Source organism: Anastrepha obliqua, chromosome 5 (assembly GCF_027943255.1).
Source record: "Anastrepha obliqua isolate idAnaObli1 chromosome 5, idAnaObli1_1.0, whole genome shotgun sequence".
Classification (NCBI taxonomy): Eukaryota; Metazoa; Arthropoda; class Insecta; order Diptera; family Tephritidae; genus Anastrepha; species Anastrepha obliqua.
Window position 1 is genome coordinate 63182710 of NC_072896.1, and position 18797 is coordinate 63201506.

Genomic DNA, 18797 nt, shown 5'->3' on the forward strand with positions numbered 1-18797 from the left:
TTTAATACTAATATACTTTCGACAGGTTAAGTAGAGTTAGTGGAACTCCAAATCATCTAAATCTTTCAGCAAATGTTAACCATCTTTCGCGTGATCCAAGAAGTGGTCTACAAGAGTTTGAAATGTATCCTTCGATATATGTAAGATATTTGTATAGAAGCTGTTGAATGAACCTTGAATCTATCACAATTTTACATGCCCCCATAAAGCATTGTGAGAAGCATTGTGGCGAGTTTTATGGTCGAGATGTGATACTTTGTAAGTGATAGGGCCTGCTGTTAGTAGCTCTTCAGCGTTGCAGATTCTTTAAATAACTCGTAATTTGGGAAAAGTGTTTTGTGCATAAAATATTCGAAGATTCGAGCAGCTAACGACCTCAGAAAGTAAAACTAAAAAAATAAATAAATTTCGTGTTTCCATTACGCTTTTCTACTGGAATGCCTTTAGTGTTTGAAATAACTCCTTAGTGCAATTATTTCCCAGCACAACTTTCTCTGATGTTATCGGCCAAGTCGGTGGTTGATTGTCTTGAATAAAAAATTTAATTTTCTCGCAATGCTTTTACAAGCATCTGATTAAATCGAACAGCTCGCATACATGCATACATACATCACTACATACACTGTGCCGCAATTATACACAGTGGAATAGAAAAAGTAGTTTGTACTTATTCTGTTGGTTGGCTGCTCGAGTAACTGACTAACAGCCTACCAGTTTGAACAGTGCAGCCGCCTGTGGTGACGAAAAACTCATTTATCAATTATAGAAATCAACAGTCGGACAGTTGGACAGTCGGACAGGGACAGGAGGTAACGGTGACGGTGGCATTGCATTTTTATTCTATTATTTTTAATTTGTTTTCAATTTGTATACATAAACTCACACATGCACAGAAAATGCATTAAACTAGCCATGACCATGACTTTTCGAAACTATTTTAATTTTGAGTTCTTTTTTTGGCCTTTGTCTGCAAAGTTGTACATACATATTGCATTTGTAGTTTTAACACATACTACATACAGGGTGGTTCAAAGATAATTTATTAAAAAAAAATTGGATAGAAAACTTAATTTATTTTATTATATTTCTTTTCATTCCGTTATTGATAGGACACAACTTCTTTCTTGTGACCGCCTAGCAATATCGTGTGTGAACGCTATTTTCGAAGACTCTATTGGCGATTACTGACTTTGGTATTTACGAATAGCCCGAACGATATTTGTGCTGGTGGATTATTTTTCAATTGCCTGCTAAACATGGATCTTTAGAGTACGCAGTTATCATTTGGAGACCTTACGACCATCTTACGATTAAGGAAATAAAACGCGTTCAAAATTTTTTTCTCAAGCAGGTTTTACGTTCCCTACGATTTGAGTCACCTGTTCCATCCTATAATTCTCGGCTAAAGCTAATTAATCTAGAATCTCTAGAAAGGAGAACGAAGTCCGCTTACTTTTGCTTATTTTCAGTGTTGTTAATGGCATCGTCGAATGTCCTGATCTGCTTGAGCGGATTGGCTTTAATGTTCCGCAAACAAGTTTCCGATATTTTTAATTTAACATGAAATTTGCGAGTAGTACACTGCGAGACTATAATTCATTATCTAGTACCAGTCCGCTTGATTTTTCTTTATCTAAATCTAAGTTTGTAAAAATTTAAATTTAGTCACTTAATATTGTATATTAGGCCGGGTCGATTTGTGGGGAGGCAAAAAAATCGCCCATTGCTCTGTGAAAATCATATTCTAGGGATCAAAATAAGAAACTTTGTCGAAGGAACCATACCTCTAAAACGAATTCTGATGTCCCCCAATTTGGGTCGAACTTTTTAGTTTCTTTTCTCATGTAAAGGTCAAAAATGGTGATATTTTGAAATGATTGTATGGGGAACCCCCCATGGGAGTTCCAGGGAGTGGGCCACTGGCATGCGTGGATCGGCCGTCCAAAGTTAGTGGGGGTCGGTCATACATTTGGACTCGATTGCAGCACTCTAAATGGGTCAAAGTGGGATTTTTCGTTCGACCCAAATTGGGGGACATCAGAATTCGTTTTAGAGGTATGGTTCCTTCGGCAAAGTTTCTTATTTTGATCCCTAGAATACGATTTTCACAGAGCAATGAGCTATTTTTAAATCGACCCGCCCTATTGTATATATATTGATTGCTAATATTATAGTTGCCAAATTTAATTGGCTTTTCCTTACAATTGTGTCGAGTCTGTAAAGTAATTTGTACTGTAGATTATTAAAATAAAATAAAGAAATAAATCACATCTCGAGGTAGCCAATTCAAATTTCCAAAACAGCTAAAAACAGGATTACTGAACGTTGTGTGCAGAAAGTCAATTATGTGAGGAACTGTTACGGAACAATTAACTGAGGAACACTATTCTATTGATCTCAATGTAATCAAAGATACTCCATTCTCGTGTCCTCAATTTTATTCAACTCAAGCCGAGGCGAGGCAGTAGCCGAAAAGGCAAGACTGCGGGCAACGCTTGCACATTGTATAAGGCAGTCTAACCAGTTATGCAACAATTTGGGCAAAAAGTAAGGTGAATTTGGTTGTAAAATGAAAAATCTTTATTTATTCTTGTAAATCAATTTCATCCCCTTCAAAATAATCCCCTCTCGATGAAATACACTTATGCCAACGATTTTTCCAATCCCCAAAACATGCCACATAGTCCATTTCCGGTATAGCCATCAGCACCTTCTTCGATTCAGCTTTTATCTCCTCAATCGACTCGAAACGCGTTCCACGGAGTGGTCTCTTGAGTTTTGGGAATAGCTAGAAGTTACACGGAGCCAAATCAGGCGAACACGGTGGTTGCGGAACGATATGCGTGGAATTTTTGGCGAAATGGTCACGAAGAACGAGTGCAGTGTGAGACGGTGCATTATCGTGATGCAAAAACCAAGAGTTGTTGGCCCATAATTCTGGTCATTTTAGACGAATTACTTCACGTAAACGACGCATAACGCTCAAATAATATTCCTTATTAATAGTTTGGCCAGGTGGAAGGAATTCATAGTGCACCACACCACGAAAATCGAAAAATACTGTCATCGTGACCTTTATTTTTGAACGACTTTGACGTGCTCTTTTCAGTCTGGCCTCGCCCCTAGCACGATATTCGCTTGATTGGTCGGTTGTTTCAGGGTCGTAAGCATAAATCCAAGTCTCATCTCCCGTAATGATGCATTTGAGCTTGTCCTGATAATATGAAAGCATTGTTTCACACACATCAACGCGACGACTTTTTTCCAAAAATTGAGAGTTATCGGTACCAAACTAGATTTGACTTTTCGTAGGCCCAAATGGTCTTTCAAAATGGTTTTCACAGATCCTTCTGATATTCCGATCATATCAGTAAGGTCTTTAACAGTCAACCGACGATTTTTGAGCACTAACTCCTTCACTTTATTGACGTGTTGGTCATCTGTTGTCGTCGATGGTCGTCCGTAGCGCTCCAAGTCATCAACACGTTCTCGACCCTCTTTGAAATCTTTGTACCACTTATAAACATTTTTCTGCGACATGGTCGAATCACCAAATGTCTTCTGCATGCTAAACGTTTCCGCAGCCGAAATTTCATTCCGCAAACAAAATTTGATGGCACTTCTCTGCTCAATCAAATCAGACATTGTAAAAATCGAAAAATGCACTCTTGGTCGTTTGGTAAACACAAGCGTAAATATATTACTGATAATGACATTCACATGAAAGTTGGCTCAGATATTATTAATAGTGCTGCCAACTCATGAAAAAAATAACTAGAGCGAAATTTTAATCCCGCGAAGTTTGACAAATAAATTCACCTTACTTTTTGCCCGCAGTAGTATATTCTCTAACTCACGAGAGACTTTCAAACCAAAACTTAATCTGGAGATACACTTTTTGAATTGTGACTAATGTATCTCACAGTATTGTTTACCATATGTTATATTTAAGCTTTAGTATTAGTAATTTATTTGAGTTGTACTTTAATTGATGAAAGAATAAGTAAATAAATAAAAATACACCATTAATTTGATGCTAATACTTTTGGGTGTTTTTTTAGCTGCTTGAAAACAATCGATAACTATGGTTGGCCACTGTTAATGGCAAACTGTGTCGTGGAAAATTTTAAGTGTCTATAAAATACCGCTCGTGCAAGAATGAAGCTTAATGGCCATTGCTTGCGGCATTTAGATTTATTATTCAGATTTATTGGAAAAAGTAGCCAAAAATTGGAATATTCAGAAAACAAATGCAATGCAATTATCTACTAGATTATAATACAAAAATTTCTTCTAACAATATTTAAGTTTTGTATTAGCATTTTAAGTTTTCTAGCTCTTAAGAAAACGCCTGACATTAGGCCAATCGCGTTCACTACCTTCTCCCATGAATCACAGTAAGGTACATCACCGTCCTTACAAAACGATATCGGTACTGTTTTAAACAAATTTTACTCCCAGATTTTAAAAGAGTTTAAGCTTAAAAATTTACATAAAAATATTAAAAAATTGTATGAAGGAACTCAAAATAATGATATTTGCCAACTAGAACTAGGACGTGTGTTAAATGGGTTGGTGGTCTAACAGATGAAAGGGTTGTGAAAATACCTTTCCAATGATATCTTACAAGTCGAAATCTGTCACGATTTGGTTGAGTTATTCGCGTTATTATTTTGATCCCGTCTCATTAATTTTAATGCAAATCTTTTCGGCTTAAATTCTTCTATAATAGAAGAGAAATTGGCGATTTTTTGGAAAAATATTTTAAACACAAATTTATTTAAAAAAAACTCGATTTTTTAAGTATTTTCACCCCTCCTGATCACAGAAATCTTGCTAACTTTCCGAAATATTTTCGCGGAAATTATTACATTTTAAAATTCCAGTGGAAAAAACTGACGCACACTGTTATACATACCTACATATGTGAATCTGTTTAAAACACTTCTAGCACCATATTAATTTCATATTTTGCGAAGTTGGACGAATTCCGAAAAAAATGAATAAAAGTGTTACCAGCTACAATTTTGAAAATTTGTGCCAGTGATGCCACCACTTCTAATTACTATATACCAAACTGTCATTATCTGCGCATGCACTGCTCCAAAACCAGGTGTTGGCTCTCTGACTGGATATTTTTTATGACACGCTAAAATTTGTATTTTAATAAACTCCGTCGCCGCAGCCGGAAGTGCACAGGTTCGAAACCCTGGGAATGAAACACCAGTTGATAGAAACAAGTTTCCTCTAGTAGCGGTCGTTTCTCGACAGTGCTTCCGGGAGTACTTCTACTATTAAAAAGCTATAAAAAACCATATGCCGTTCGCAGTCGGCTTAAAACTGTAGCTCCGTTCATTTGTGGAACAACAACTATATGTACCTATGCATATAGTTTTCAATTTGTAAATGAATTAGTGAAACGTTTTTGGGCATACTGTAATCATAAAGTGACTTATGTTGTTCAGCAGAGGAATGATACTGACGGACAGTCAACGGTTTTGATATAAAAAAATACCTGATTTCGGAGCACCGTTTATGCACTCGTATATATGTACATACGTTAAAGGTCCAAAAGCAAAAGTCATCATCATCATAGCTTGTGTTGTACATTTCTTCCATTCTGAGATCTTTATCAGCACAAGCGCCAATGCCAACAGAAAATTATCTAAATCAACATCAACAATAACAACAAGAACTAAGCGCCGAACTTCTAGTTGCAGGAATAAATGACTACAAGAGTGTTGAAACAGATCTCCAGAGATTTTTGTAAATACATAGTAATCGAAAAGTGTTTACAAGCTATTTCAGATACACGAAAAAAAAATAAATTGATATGCTGTTGTTGTAAAGGTGCGTGGGAGATGAATACAAAGGGAAAATTCTCAAAAAATGTGTATTATTATTATTATTATTTCATTGGCTTCTTTGCTCGATATTTTAAAATGGTAAATTCACCAGTAAATGTGTGATCGATGAGTGTAATGTATTTAGCTTAGTTAAAGTTGGGCTCACGTGCCAGTTTATCTTAGATTAGTTATTACAATTTGCGCTTGCCAATTTTTGCAGCTTTCAGTCTTTAATGGTAGTAGGACATTTAGGCAACATTACAACTCTTTACTAAATTTTACTATTTTCCTTCTTTCCTTTCAATTCCTTTTCCACTCAACCTACTCTCGTTTACTTACTTGCTGACTATTTTATATACATATATATGTATGTATGTACCATATATATGTAGTTATTTAACGAGTAGGGTTCAAAGTAGGTTTCAAGAGTAGGTTTCGCTTCTTTTGATATTAAAACAACTCACTTCTTCTATGACAACCGAAAAGGTTTTGGTGTCACTTTCCTAACTCTTCTTCCGCTCCGTCCAACCACATGACCTGCGTTGCTTTTGCTCTGTGTAACATTCTTCTGTTATGTTGATCGTTCTGTTTTTGCTCTGGTATTTGCATAACCATCTCCATTGGTTATGGTTTGACTTCAGTATACCAGTTGCTACTTTTTTATTTGAAAAATTTTCTTATTTTTTGGGAATGTTTGATGACAAAGAGACACAAACATGTAACCAACATCAACTAAGGTTCCAAAAGTCTAGCAGAACAATGTGCACTAAATAGTCAGGAAATGGAGAGTAATAATTTTGTGGCACGCACATACAATTAAGAAAGACTTGGAGGAAACTACTTTTAAAATTATACCTAAACATATTAGAAAAGAGTTTTTGGAAGAAGTGCAGTGGGATGGCATGCGCAGCTCTGCCATGAAGCCAAAGTATATTCCAAAGAGTAGTGTGAAACGCAATAATAATAACAACAGCAATTCAGAAATCAGGGAGCATCAAATTTTCATCTTTGCTTTGGCTGCTTATTCCCGCCTATCGTGTTTGGCACTAATAACCGATCATACACTCAAACAGGAATTTTTTTTTTTTAATCTCGTTTTGTTTTAAAGATTTTAATAGTATCAGAAAACAATTCAGAAATTTTATTAATGTAGAGTTAAAGCAAGCATTTCTAAGTAGGTATGAAATTCTAATAGAAAAACTGCTGTAAAAGTAAACATGCAAATTTATTATTGGTCAACTATACGAACAAATCGCAGACAAGAGTAGGTTCAGGTAATATACCTTAGTGCAAAAAATTTAGTACATTATTCTTTTCTTATGATGTCCACAATCAGAAACGCAAGCACGAAAAGAGGTGGTCTAAGTTAATCTCTCCTAATAACTGTTGTTTACTAGAAATAAAATTTTGCAAACGCATCGTATCATACTTACTTCCACTTAGAATGGGTACGAATGGTGACAGTATGCGAACCAAAGGGCCAGTTTTTACGTAAATTTATCTAAGGGCCTAAACAAAGATTTATAAAAATGTGTATTAGCTAAATACAGCTTAATATCTTCATCATTTCCATGTTTGTATATTGAAATTGATTCCAAAAATATCAGCACTTAATAATAAAAATTTTTAAATTTTTCTTCCAGGTTAAATCCGCCGAGATTAATTTCATCATAATGAAGGCATACAATAAAAATAATCGCCGACAAATATTAAAACTTCACTAGTCCCCAATAGAAGTTTTGGCCATTCACTAACGAGTTTTATTCGGGCTGCTCCTCGGAGAGCAGCGTACAGGCATTTAAAAAAATTATCTCAAAATGGTCAAATATAAAGATAATAAGAAAATGCATAATAGGCCACAACTTGCACAAAAGCCTGATAATGTAACTTTCGCGTGCAGTACACACCAACGGCAAAGTGTATCGCTACGGAGCACAGCAGTGCATATAAGCCACAGCGAACGAATATTACCGGCTTGCACTTGCTCAAGTTTAAACAATCAAACCAGTACCCGCGCTCAAATACAGTCCTTGCACTGGTACTCTAATCCGCACAGACGGTTGTTTCACGCGTTCGTTTTAGCTTCATTGCTTTGTATCCTCTTCTGCTCGGGTGTCACGGGCGAACATGTTCGCGAACTCGAAATATCCGAAGGTGTACCCATTGGACATCAGATTGGTTTTATTGGTGAATTTTCTCATAGCGTGGATAGCGGTCCACCGTATTTGATCGTACCGGTACCGGGTAGTGGGGTGGACACTGATCTCGCCATCGACCATACGACCGGTGAGATACGGACTAAAGTGTATTTGGATCGTGAGACCCGTGCGTCATATAGCTTGGTTGCTATCCCATTGAGTGGTGAAAATGTGCGGGTGGTGGTGCGTGTGTTGGACGAGAATGATAATGCGCCGACCTTTCCACAACCGGTAATGAATATCGAGTTTCCTGAAAATACGCCGCGTGATGTGAAAAGAACGTTGAATCCTGCACGTGATCTAGACCTAGGCCAATACAATACACAGCGTTATAATATCGTATCGGGTAATGTGAATAATGCGTTCCGCCTGTCGTCCCATCGCGAGCGCGACGGTGTGCTGTACTTGGACTTGCAGATTAATGGATTCCTTGATCGCGAAACGACACCGGGATACAGTTTGGTGATTGAAGCCTTGGATGGTGGTAGTCCACCTTTGCGTGGACAGATGACTGTAAACATTACCATACAAGACGTCAACGACAACCAGCCAATTTTCAATCAGAGTCGGTACTTTGCAACTGTCCCAGAAAATGCCACCGTTGGCACTAGCGTATTGCAGGTATATGCAACGGACACAGATGCTGATGAAAATGGACTGGTGGAGTATTCCATAAATCGGCGACAGAGTGACAAGGAACAAATGTTTCGCATCGATTCACAAACTGGTTTGATTTCGGTGAATAAACCATTGGATTTTGAAACTAAGGAATTACACGAGCTCGTTGTGGTGGCCAAAGATCATGGCGAGCAACCACTAGAGACCACCGCATTTGTGTCCATACGCGTAACAGATATCAATGATAATCTGCCGACGATTAATGTCATTTTCCTCAGCGATGACGCAACGCCCAAGATCTCTGAGTCGGCGAAACCCGGTGAGATTGTGGCACGTATTTCCGTCAATGATCCCGATTCAAAGGCTGAATATTCGAATGTAAATGTTACACTCAATGGTGGCGATGGACACTTTGGACTTAACACCCGTGACAACATCATATATTTAGTAATCGTTTCACAGCCACTTGATCGTGAGTCTCAGTCAAACTATACGCTCAGCGTTGTGGCCACAGATAATGGCACACCACCATTGCATGCCTCAAAAACTATTTATTTGCGCGTAACGGACATCAATGATAATGCGCCAGAGTTCGAGCATGAAGTGTACCATGCCAATGTGATGGAAGTTGCTGATCCGGGCACATCTGTTTTGCAGGTGGCTGCTTTCGATCGCGACGAGGGTAATAATTCGGCGGTGATTTACGCACTAGCCGATACCCCAGAAACGCATGCCGAATGGTTTCAAATTGATCCACACACGGGCTTGATAACCACGCGCGCGCACATCGATTGCGAAACCGAACCGGTGCCACAGCTGACTGTCATTGCCAAAGACAATGGCCATCCACCGCTCTCGTCAACCGCCACAGTGCTCGTCACAATACATGATGTCAACGATAATGAACCGATTTTTGATCAAAGCTTCTACAATGTTTCAGTTGCAGAAAATGAACCGGTTGGACGCTGCATTCTAAAGGTAAGTGCACTGGTACTCATCCTACAGATGGTGAGCTCATTGCAGATTTTCTGCGGTTGCGGTAGTCATTTAACAGTTAGTACTAATTGCAAAAGTGAAATAAGGAAGTAACGAAACTGGACGGGGCAACAGACTGACACTCGCCAATATAGTTAAACCCACCACGGTGGCATCTCTCGTCAAAGTGGCACTACTCTAGAGCTGGGTATTAACACTCACATTTTGAGTGGTTAGTTGGAATAGGAATGAGTGTCCGTATGTGTGTCGTGTCAAAAAAGGCAAAATAGATTCTGCACATTTCAACAAATATGCTTTTCAAAGTATTTAGCGGCCGCTTAGTCGATCTACCGGGACGGTTCCTGGCTGGACATTTACACATTTCTCATTATTTCCACTTAATTAGCTCTGGGCGTAATAAAACTCGGACTTACCACTTAAAGCCGCTTAAGCCGCCAAGTAGTAAAGTGTCGAAAAACAAAAGCAAATTTCAAGCAAAGGAAATAAGAGACTAAAATGAGTAATTTAGAAATAAAAATATAAAGCCGCCCATGCATGTGACCCTCGGTATTCAAACAGACATCTAAACCAAGTTGATGTGGGAACATAGTGCGCTATCTCGTGAGATATCTGCCACTAATCCTACATGTTCGGGACAACTGAACTGAATGGTGTGACAAGCAAATGGCGTTTAGTTGTAATGTTTTCCTTTCTAAACAATCACTTGTATGCGTATGTGGATATGAGTGCAAGGGGACGTTTACAGAAGAATGCACTCAGCGGATATCAAGCAGATAAATTCGTAATTTGAAATACTTTAAGTGCTTGACAGCCATCAGTCTGTTGGAGCAGCTCTTTTTTTTTGCTATTTGGTTTGAAATCAACAAATGTTACTGTGTCTCAATCCATTATCATTACATGATTTTTGCTGGTATTAGGCAACAATAACTTTGTTGTTGTTCGGTATGTGACCCTTCACCTGAACCGCACGCTATGCTTTCATTCTGTGAAGTTCAATGAGGGATATGGTTGAGCAGGCGTCAAAATTGTTAGTTCAAATGGATCTTCAGCCAAAACATCAAAAATTAGAAAACAGGCGTGAAGTAATTATAATTCATTTTGCTTCAAAAATTGAGCGCTTGTTTATTTTGCTACGGTTGCACACTACTACGACTACATTGCGCAGTGGTTCCACTTGTATGGACTTGATAAGTCAAGTGAATTTCAAGAAACCAAATTGTATAAATAATCAGCCCCACTTATGAGGAAATATTAACCGATTTCATCTAAATTTAGTGCACTTATTGTTATTATATTAGATCCAATTAAAAACTCTTTCCAACGAATCAAATCATACAATTACTACAGTATCATCTTCCATATAACGGTATTTCCGAGAGATGTATGTTCGGCGGTTTTTATTCAAATTCTTAAAATAATTATTAGTGGTATTTAAGAAAAAGGTTTATATTTCAAAGCCCACCAAAAATTGGTAAAACGTAAAAGAAGATGAAGACAGGACTTTAAACTAGGTGCCTAGCCAAGATATAATCTAAATGCTTAAAACCCCCACTTGGTTTTAATAGGAAGATTCAGGCTGTAACATCTTTGCGACTATTCTCACGAAAACCAAAAAAATACCAGTCTAATGGTTAGACGCGATAGAAGTGAAACCTTCCGTAAAACAAACTGAGAGAGAATGAGACGAAAGCAGCATTAGGAGAGGGATAATTATAGGTTCATTATAATATTGCTATAAAGTTCATATTTTATTTTCTTCATTTTATTATTATTCATCCTCAGTGTTTTAAATTTCAACAAATGATACGAGTGGCTGATGATAGCTAAAATATGATACAAATGCTTTGGTTTTGATGTTGTCAACATATCTCTGAAATACCGCGTCAATTGTTGTTTTTGATCGTGTTGTCGATTCAGTGCGATTGTTACACATTTTTAAATTGAATGTTGTATTGAGAAAGTCAATTAAAGGAACCACTGTGTCCAATGCAAAATTTACGTTAAAATCGCCACTTAAAATCATTGGAACTTTATCGTAATCTTTTCTAAGTATCCGCGATACTTCTGGTGTATACTTTATTAAATTTTCGTGAATGAATTCCGTGATGCTATTTATTGATTGATTCGGTGAAATATAAATTGCCACAATTAAAACTGTTTTAGTTTTATTTCCTTTTTGTTTTTTCTGTCGATATTCACGACACTTTTCTGCAATATTTTTCGCCATAATTGCGGTAAATATTTAAAAATGAAAATATTTACGAATATAAAAATACGGACGCAATACAGCACACGCTTGGTCTAAGTAAGTATTAGGTAGTGTAGTATAGGTATACATAATGCCTTCTCGCTCACCGTGGCTCCGTAATACGCAGGCGCGCACACATACGTACTAGCATACATACAAACATACATACATATGACGCTTGAACTAAACACCAAAGGAAGTAATAGGCAGTGTAGTATACATACTACAATACTCACTATACTAGCGTGGCTCAGCAGTACGCAGCCACACACATATACATACGTATATCAACATATAACGCTTCGTAGTGTCGCTTTTTCGTTTCATCGAGTCTCAAATCACTCCCAGGGATTCTAAAGAAGTTTTCACTTAAAAAAAAAAAAATAAACGAAGGCAATCCGCGCACTTTGTAGCAGTTAATTCGGAGTAAGAATTTCGATGTAAAATTTTCATATTTGTTTGCAGATTTTTTCTTTTATATATTAGATTTCTTGTTAATTTGTGGCCTTTAATAAATAAGTATGATTTATTTTTTATTTGACTTATTTACTTGAAATATAATCGTGCTACAAAATCAAAGCAACTAGCAGCTGAGGTTATCGACCAAACATTTTTTTCGTATCTTTATAAATATAGTACACTGGAAACGTGCAATTTTAATGAGAACTACTTACTGCTTGATTTTATTATTTTTAATTTGATGTATCGTGTAGTTTAATCAGTTAACGGATTATCCAGACATTAGAAATTTTAGTAATATACATTTTTTACACGGCTAGGTCTACGTACTACGCGTTCCTTCCCGGTTCTGGCTTGTGGGGACTTGTTCAATATAGAAAAATGAGTTTAACAAATCTCGCCAGTTGAAAACACCAAGTAAAACCAATTCTTTCTCCACCTGATCTTTCAAACGCAGAGGAGCCCTTCCTCTTGCTTGAATATTTTCAGAGCCGGAGCGCTTGCATCTATTTGGACGGCATGATCCGGGAAGCGGAGTTGCTGGATCTTTATTCGCTGCACTATGTCTATGTCGTCGTAAAGCTCATACAGCTCATTGTTCCATCACCTGCGATACTCGCCGTCACCAACGTACAAAGATCCAAAAATCTTACGCAGAATCTTTCACGCAAACACTCCAAGTAACGCCTCATCCGATATTGTCATCGCCCAAGCTTCTGCGCCATGCGTTAGGACGGACATGATGAGAGCGTTATAGAGTGCTAGTTGTGTTCGTGGGGAGAGGGGTTTAGTACTCAATGGTCTACTTATTCCAAGGTTTCTGTTTACGATACTTAAATGCAAATTTCGAACTCGCGATGGCTTTAATTTTTTATTTTTCACATTTGGGAGGAACAATTGTGCATTGGGGTATTGTGCAGTTGCGTCTAAGAAATAGATACTTGTATGTGTAACGAGCGTTAAAATCACAGTTTCAATTTTCAAATCCATAAAGAATTTCCAAATTTTACAAGCACGGCAGGGTGATTTAATATGCCCGTTCAAGTTTCAAACTTTGTGCAAATTAAAATAAAAAAAAAAAAAAAGAATGAACAAATTTTCATCCGAATTTTGTATGAGACAATAAAGGCCAAGTTTGAAGTAATTGAAAAATCGCAAACAAACTGTCGGTGACACTTTGAGTGTAACAAAACCGCAGCTCTCAAATTTTGTGGTTCCGTTAGGTTCCAAACGGTATTATAGTACATCGAGAGGTTTCTGCAGCAGCTGTCTGGAGGATGAGGTGGAATCATCTTATCTTTTCTAAACTTAATATTAATAGCGTATATAACAGGTTTATATTTCTCACACATCTGCGATGAATTTCATCAGGGGTATGAAACCTTTCGGCCGCCGTAGCCGAATGGGTTTGTGCGTGACTACCATTTGGAATTCAGAAAGAGAACGTAGGTTCGAATCTCGGCGAAACACCAAAATTAAGAAAAACATTTTTCCTATAGCAGTCGCCCCTCGGCAGGCAATGGCAAACCTCTGAGTGTATTTCTGCCATGCTCCTCATAAAAATATCTGCGTTCGGAATCGGCTCGAAACTGCAGGTCCCTCCATTTCAAGACGCACGCGACGACTACGTAAACCAAAATCGATATTTTAACTGAAACAAATTTTAAAAGTTCAGCGTAATTTTTTGGAAATTCGAACCTTGCACTTCATTATCCTAGAATTTAATAAGCTAAAAACTGAATACCAAAAAATTTTTCTAGAAATTCGAATTAAAAGCTGAAGATTTGAAGTAGAAAGTTTGTACGATTTTTCTAATTTTTGTATAAAGTTTGAGACCTTTAGAGAATGAGCTAAAGTTTTATAACTGGTAACTTTCACTATACTGGTAAAAATATTGTTGGGCTATTTATGGATATTGGTTGGGCTATTTGTGGATATTTATACATTTTTAACGACTTGGGTTAATTGGGTCTGATTCAGCAGTACTTTGTTTAGCTCATGCTGTTATTGTTGTTATTTGTAGCTTGGAGTCGGAAACCATCAGCCATCGTAGTCAATATAATCCGACTGAAGGTTCCTGTGTTTTCGACAAGTTTTACCTAATCTTTGTTAGCTTTATATTTGAACTTTAAAACCTCTACCTGCTGCTTTGATAGATTTCGTGTTATATTGGGTAGTCGAAAAAGTCTTTTCGTATTTCTAATCAAACTTCAACTCATTTTTTTTTTATATTTATAATGAACTTTATTAAACTAAACTTTATTAAACTATTTTGGTCGACCACCTTTTGCCAATTTTCTTTTAGAGACATTATTCCATTAGTGTAAAACTTTTGTGGTTTCTCGGCGAAAAACTGCGACAAGTAATTTTCACAGGCTTCTCTTGAAGCCAACTTTACTCCATTAAGGGAGTTCTGCATTTATCGAAACAAATGGTAGTCCGATGGTGCAAAGTCAGGGCTATATGGTGGATGCATCAAAACTTCCCAGCCAAGCTCTCCCAGTTTTTGCCGAGTCATCAAAGATGTGTGTGGCCTAGCGTTGTCCGGATGGAAGATGATGCCCTTTCTGCTGATCAGTTCTGGCCGTTTTTTTTTCGATTGCTTGCTTCAATCTCATCAGTTGTTGACAGTAAAGTGTAGAATCAATCGTTCGAGCAGGCTGGAGCAGCTCATAGTGGTTGATTCCTTTCCAATCCCACCAAACACACAGCATAACCTTTCGAGGCGTCAATCCTGGCTTTGCGACCATTTGTTGAGCTTCACCACCCTTGCACCATGATCTTTTTCGCACATTATTGTCGTATTTGATCCACTTTTCGTCTCCTGTTACCATTCGCTTCAGAAATGGTTCGATTTCATTTCGTTTCAGCAAAGAATCGCAGATGTTAATTCTGTCCATTAAATTTTTCACAGACAATTCATTGGTGCCCAAACATCGAGCTTCTTTTTGTAACCAGCCTTTTTTAAATGGTTCAGAGCCGTTTGATGATGAATGTTTAGTGCCTTGGTGATGTCATGGCAGCTTATGTGATGGCCCTGGTCAATCTTTTCCATAATTTCATTGACTTTTTCAACGATAGGTCGACCGGAGCGAGGTGCATCTTTCACATCGAAATTTCCAGAACGGAAGTGAGCGAACCATTGTTGTGCTACACGAACTGATACAGCATCGTCTCCGTAAACTTCACAAATTTCATTGGTGGCTTGCGTGGCATTCTTCCCTTTTTTATACAAAAATTTCGAAATATAGCGAATTTCTTCATTATTTTCACTCATTTTTGAACAGCTATCACTCTATTTCAACTTCTCCGAATTTAATTTTTTTTTTGGTTAAATGAAACTTAAAATGTCACCTTTCTAACACCATATGATATGACACAATGTGATTGGTAGCACTGGAGATAGATGACTCCAACGACATCTATTGACAAAAAACGAAAAGACTTTTTCGACTACCCAATATATCACATTTTTCCTTCACATCATCCTTCGCTATAAACATTTCATTATTGCAAGAACCGACACCCAACTGGGGTTATTTTACGTTTCCAAACGAGTTTTTTTACATTTCGCACAACCCTAAAAACCGCCTTTTTTATGTCCTTGGCAAAAAAACACACTTTGGGACAACATCGAAATATTAAAATTCAAACAATAAAAGACGGGAAAGTAAGTTAGGAGTCCATAGACTTATATAGTCATAAAGAAAGCAAAGTATATTGAAAAGTTAATACAAAATAAAAAAATACATTCATTCCGCTTCACATTTTTCGCACAAAATAAAGCGATGTTGTGGATTAACTTTTTTGCATTTTGAAATAGTGGCAAATTGACATATGGGGCGGATGAGTATCGACATAAATATATTACAAAATATGCCCACTTTTATTTACTTCTACGAACAATGCTGAAGTCAATTTGCATTCCGTTAACACCTTTCCAGTTTTGTTCTTTAGTCTATTTTCGTTACTAATTTAAGCAGAGTACACAGATGAGTTCGATTAGTTTACTACTTCAAAGGCCTGGGTGCGTCCTTCTGATGACTTAACTATGAGTAAAGTTTAGTTGAGCCAGATATAATTAAACTTATTCTTCCCTAGAATTCATAATACAGAACTGCAAATAATAATTTCTTAACTTCACCCTTGACGTTTCATTAAATATGTTTTTTTTAAATAGAGCAGCACTCATAATGGAATGCGTAAAAGTCACAGATTTTTTCGAATAAATACCAGACGATATAAAATTTATTCAAGCATTGGCAATAATAATACTGGTAATAATAATGGCATCAGTGTGAATACAAAAGGCATAATTGACTCACGCAAAGGGTGGTTGATTGGCCAAGTAGCAGACCAAGAGAAGTAAAAAACAATTCAAGAAATATTAAAACAACTAAGAAGATAAAGAAACGATTCCAAAAAAGCTGCGTTGAGAGTGCTGATTAGCATTCGGTCACAACATCAAGTAAAACGTGCGGCAGACTGACAAGAATAAGAACAATAGGGTAATCACAATAATACACCCAATTTTCATTATGACTCCCCGCTGCGGTCGTGCAAACAATAAATACCACGACATACACACGCAAAATTTCTGATGGAATTTTTATATTTGAAACCGTAACAAAGACGCATAAAATCGAGCAAAATTCGATGAAAAGAAATTAAGATCAAATGTCAGATGGAACAAGTTAGAACGTTCAGTTTCATGCCCTATTCCATTACAACTAATATGCGTGAATGATGATTTCGACTATTCCGCTTGGGTATATCAGCCTGAGTAAGAAAGGGAAGATGACCAGTAGAGAAGTGAAAACGTTTGCAGCTCTTTTTGAGTAATTTTCGATCTGTGGACGTAGGTTAATTAGTTAGTTTAATTTAATGCCCGAATTCTGTAAGCACTCTCAAGTCACTAATTGAGACTTTTCGTGGTGAAATTTGATTTTGAGACTAGTTGCAATTCAGTAAGCAATCTCACGTCATTAATCTGAAAAAAAGTCACTAACTAGTGATCTACTTCTGAGGATGAGGAATTAATTATTTTATAATATATATATTGCAAAAAAAGCGCGAAAATGAAGCGAAGTAATATGTTTTGGGTAAAAATTTCTTAAGAAAACGAATAATTGTGTATTTATTGACGTTTTAGAAACATGCGTAAACGGATTCTGGCAAGTTTACGCAGCACGGAAGACCCATTCCTTCTGGAAGAAGACGTTTTCAGGAGGTCTTTAAGATTCCCGAAATCCTTCTGCAGATAAAGATGCAATTCAACATTTATCGATTACTAATTTTGTTTGTCTCAATTGAATTGTTGATAAACCGATTCAGGTAAAAGGTTTATAAAACAGAAATTAAAAACGTTATTTTGTATGAGCTTAGTAATATTCATATTCTTTATGTTTTTGATGAAGAATTTTTCTTGATAAATGAGTTTAAAAAATTCCATTACATATGGAATCGATAAGGGAATTTTTGCTAAACTTTTTGACTATCTCTAGCCGATACGTGCCATCAGCTGGCTGTCTCTATTTATTTTCACCATGATATTTGGTGAAATTCTTGTGACTTTCCCTTACTGAATAGCAAAATCGTCTCAAGTCACAAAAACAGTCACTAATTTATAATCTCAATTTTAGTGACTTGAGATGAGATTCGCTTACAGAATTCGGGCATAAGTATTATTATTAATTTACTACTACCTGTGATCCATTGTGCCTGGCCACAATCTATAATTGAAAGTTTCTTATTAATTTGATCATTTCCACTAACACATGGGTTGGTCAAAGCAGTATACAAATGGGCTGAGAGGAAACTTGAAGACTGCCTACATTAGGACCTCATACTCATATCAGATCATCGGGGCCGCGCCCATTTGGATGTTTCTATTTTCGTATCGAGGTGCAGAAATGGCTAGTTGCGGCTAGAAGGTTGTGAAAACGGGTCTGAGTAATTAAAACCGGTACTCGTTTTGTATGTGGCGCTTTTAAAGGCGCAGCCAGACATAAAAACAAATCTACCGACTTCTTCAGTTCTGCTCAGTTCGTTGTGGACTTATTTAAGATAACCTTTTGGTTAGCTTCTTTCCAACGGAACAAATATTATCACGGAGGGGAGATGTCATTTATTTAATTCATCCTAAATAGTAGAAATTAATAGACCCTCAAAACAGTACAACAAATAAAGTTTCGAAGAACAGAATTATTGAAATTTTGTTGTGAACTTATTTTTATAAAAATGCATTGAGCAAAAACTGAATACAGCCGGGTGAGAATAAAAGACATATTTCAACTGCTTGTCATTGCGGACAATTTTTGCAGTGGCTTTGTTTTTTGGTATTTTTGTGCTTTGGTTGATTTGTTGTCGACTTGCTGCCATCAAGTCATGCATTGCTGTGAGAAGAAGTGATAAAAAGTATGCTCAGATCAA

General features: G+C 36.9%; 1 protein-coding gene across 1 annotated transcript in view; it reads left to right on the forward strand.

Annotated features, from left to right (window-relative positions):
* Positions 1-18797, forward strand: part of LOC129248800 (protein dachsous-like) — an 82140-nt gene that overhangs the window by 54026 nt on the left and 9317 nt on the right. Inside the window, exon 2 of the mRNA XM_054888415.1 lies at positions 7490-9640. Coding sequence (XP_054744390.1) covers positions 7664-9640 — 1977 coding nt within the window. The 5' untranslated portion in view covers positions 7490-7663. The remainder of the gene's footprint in view (positions 1-7489; positions 9641-18797) is intronic.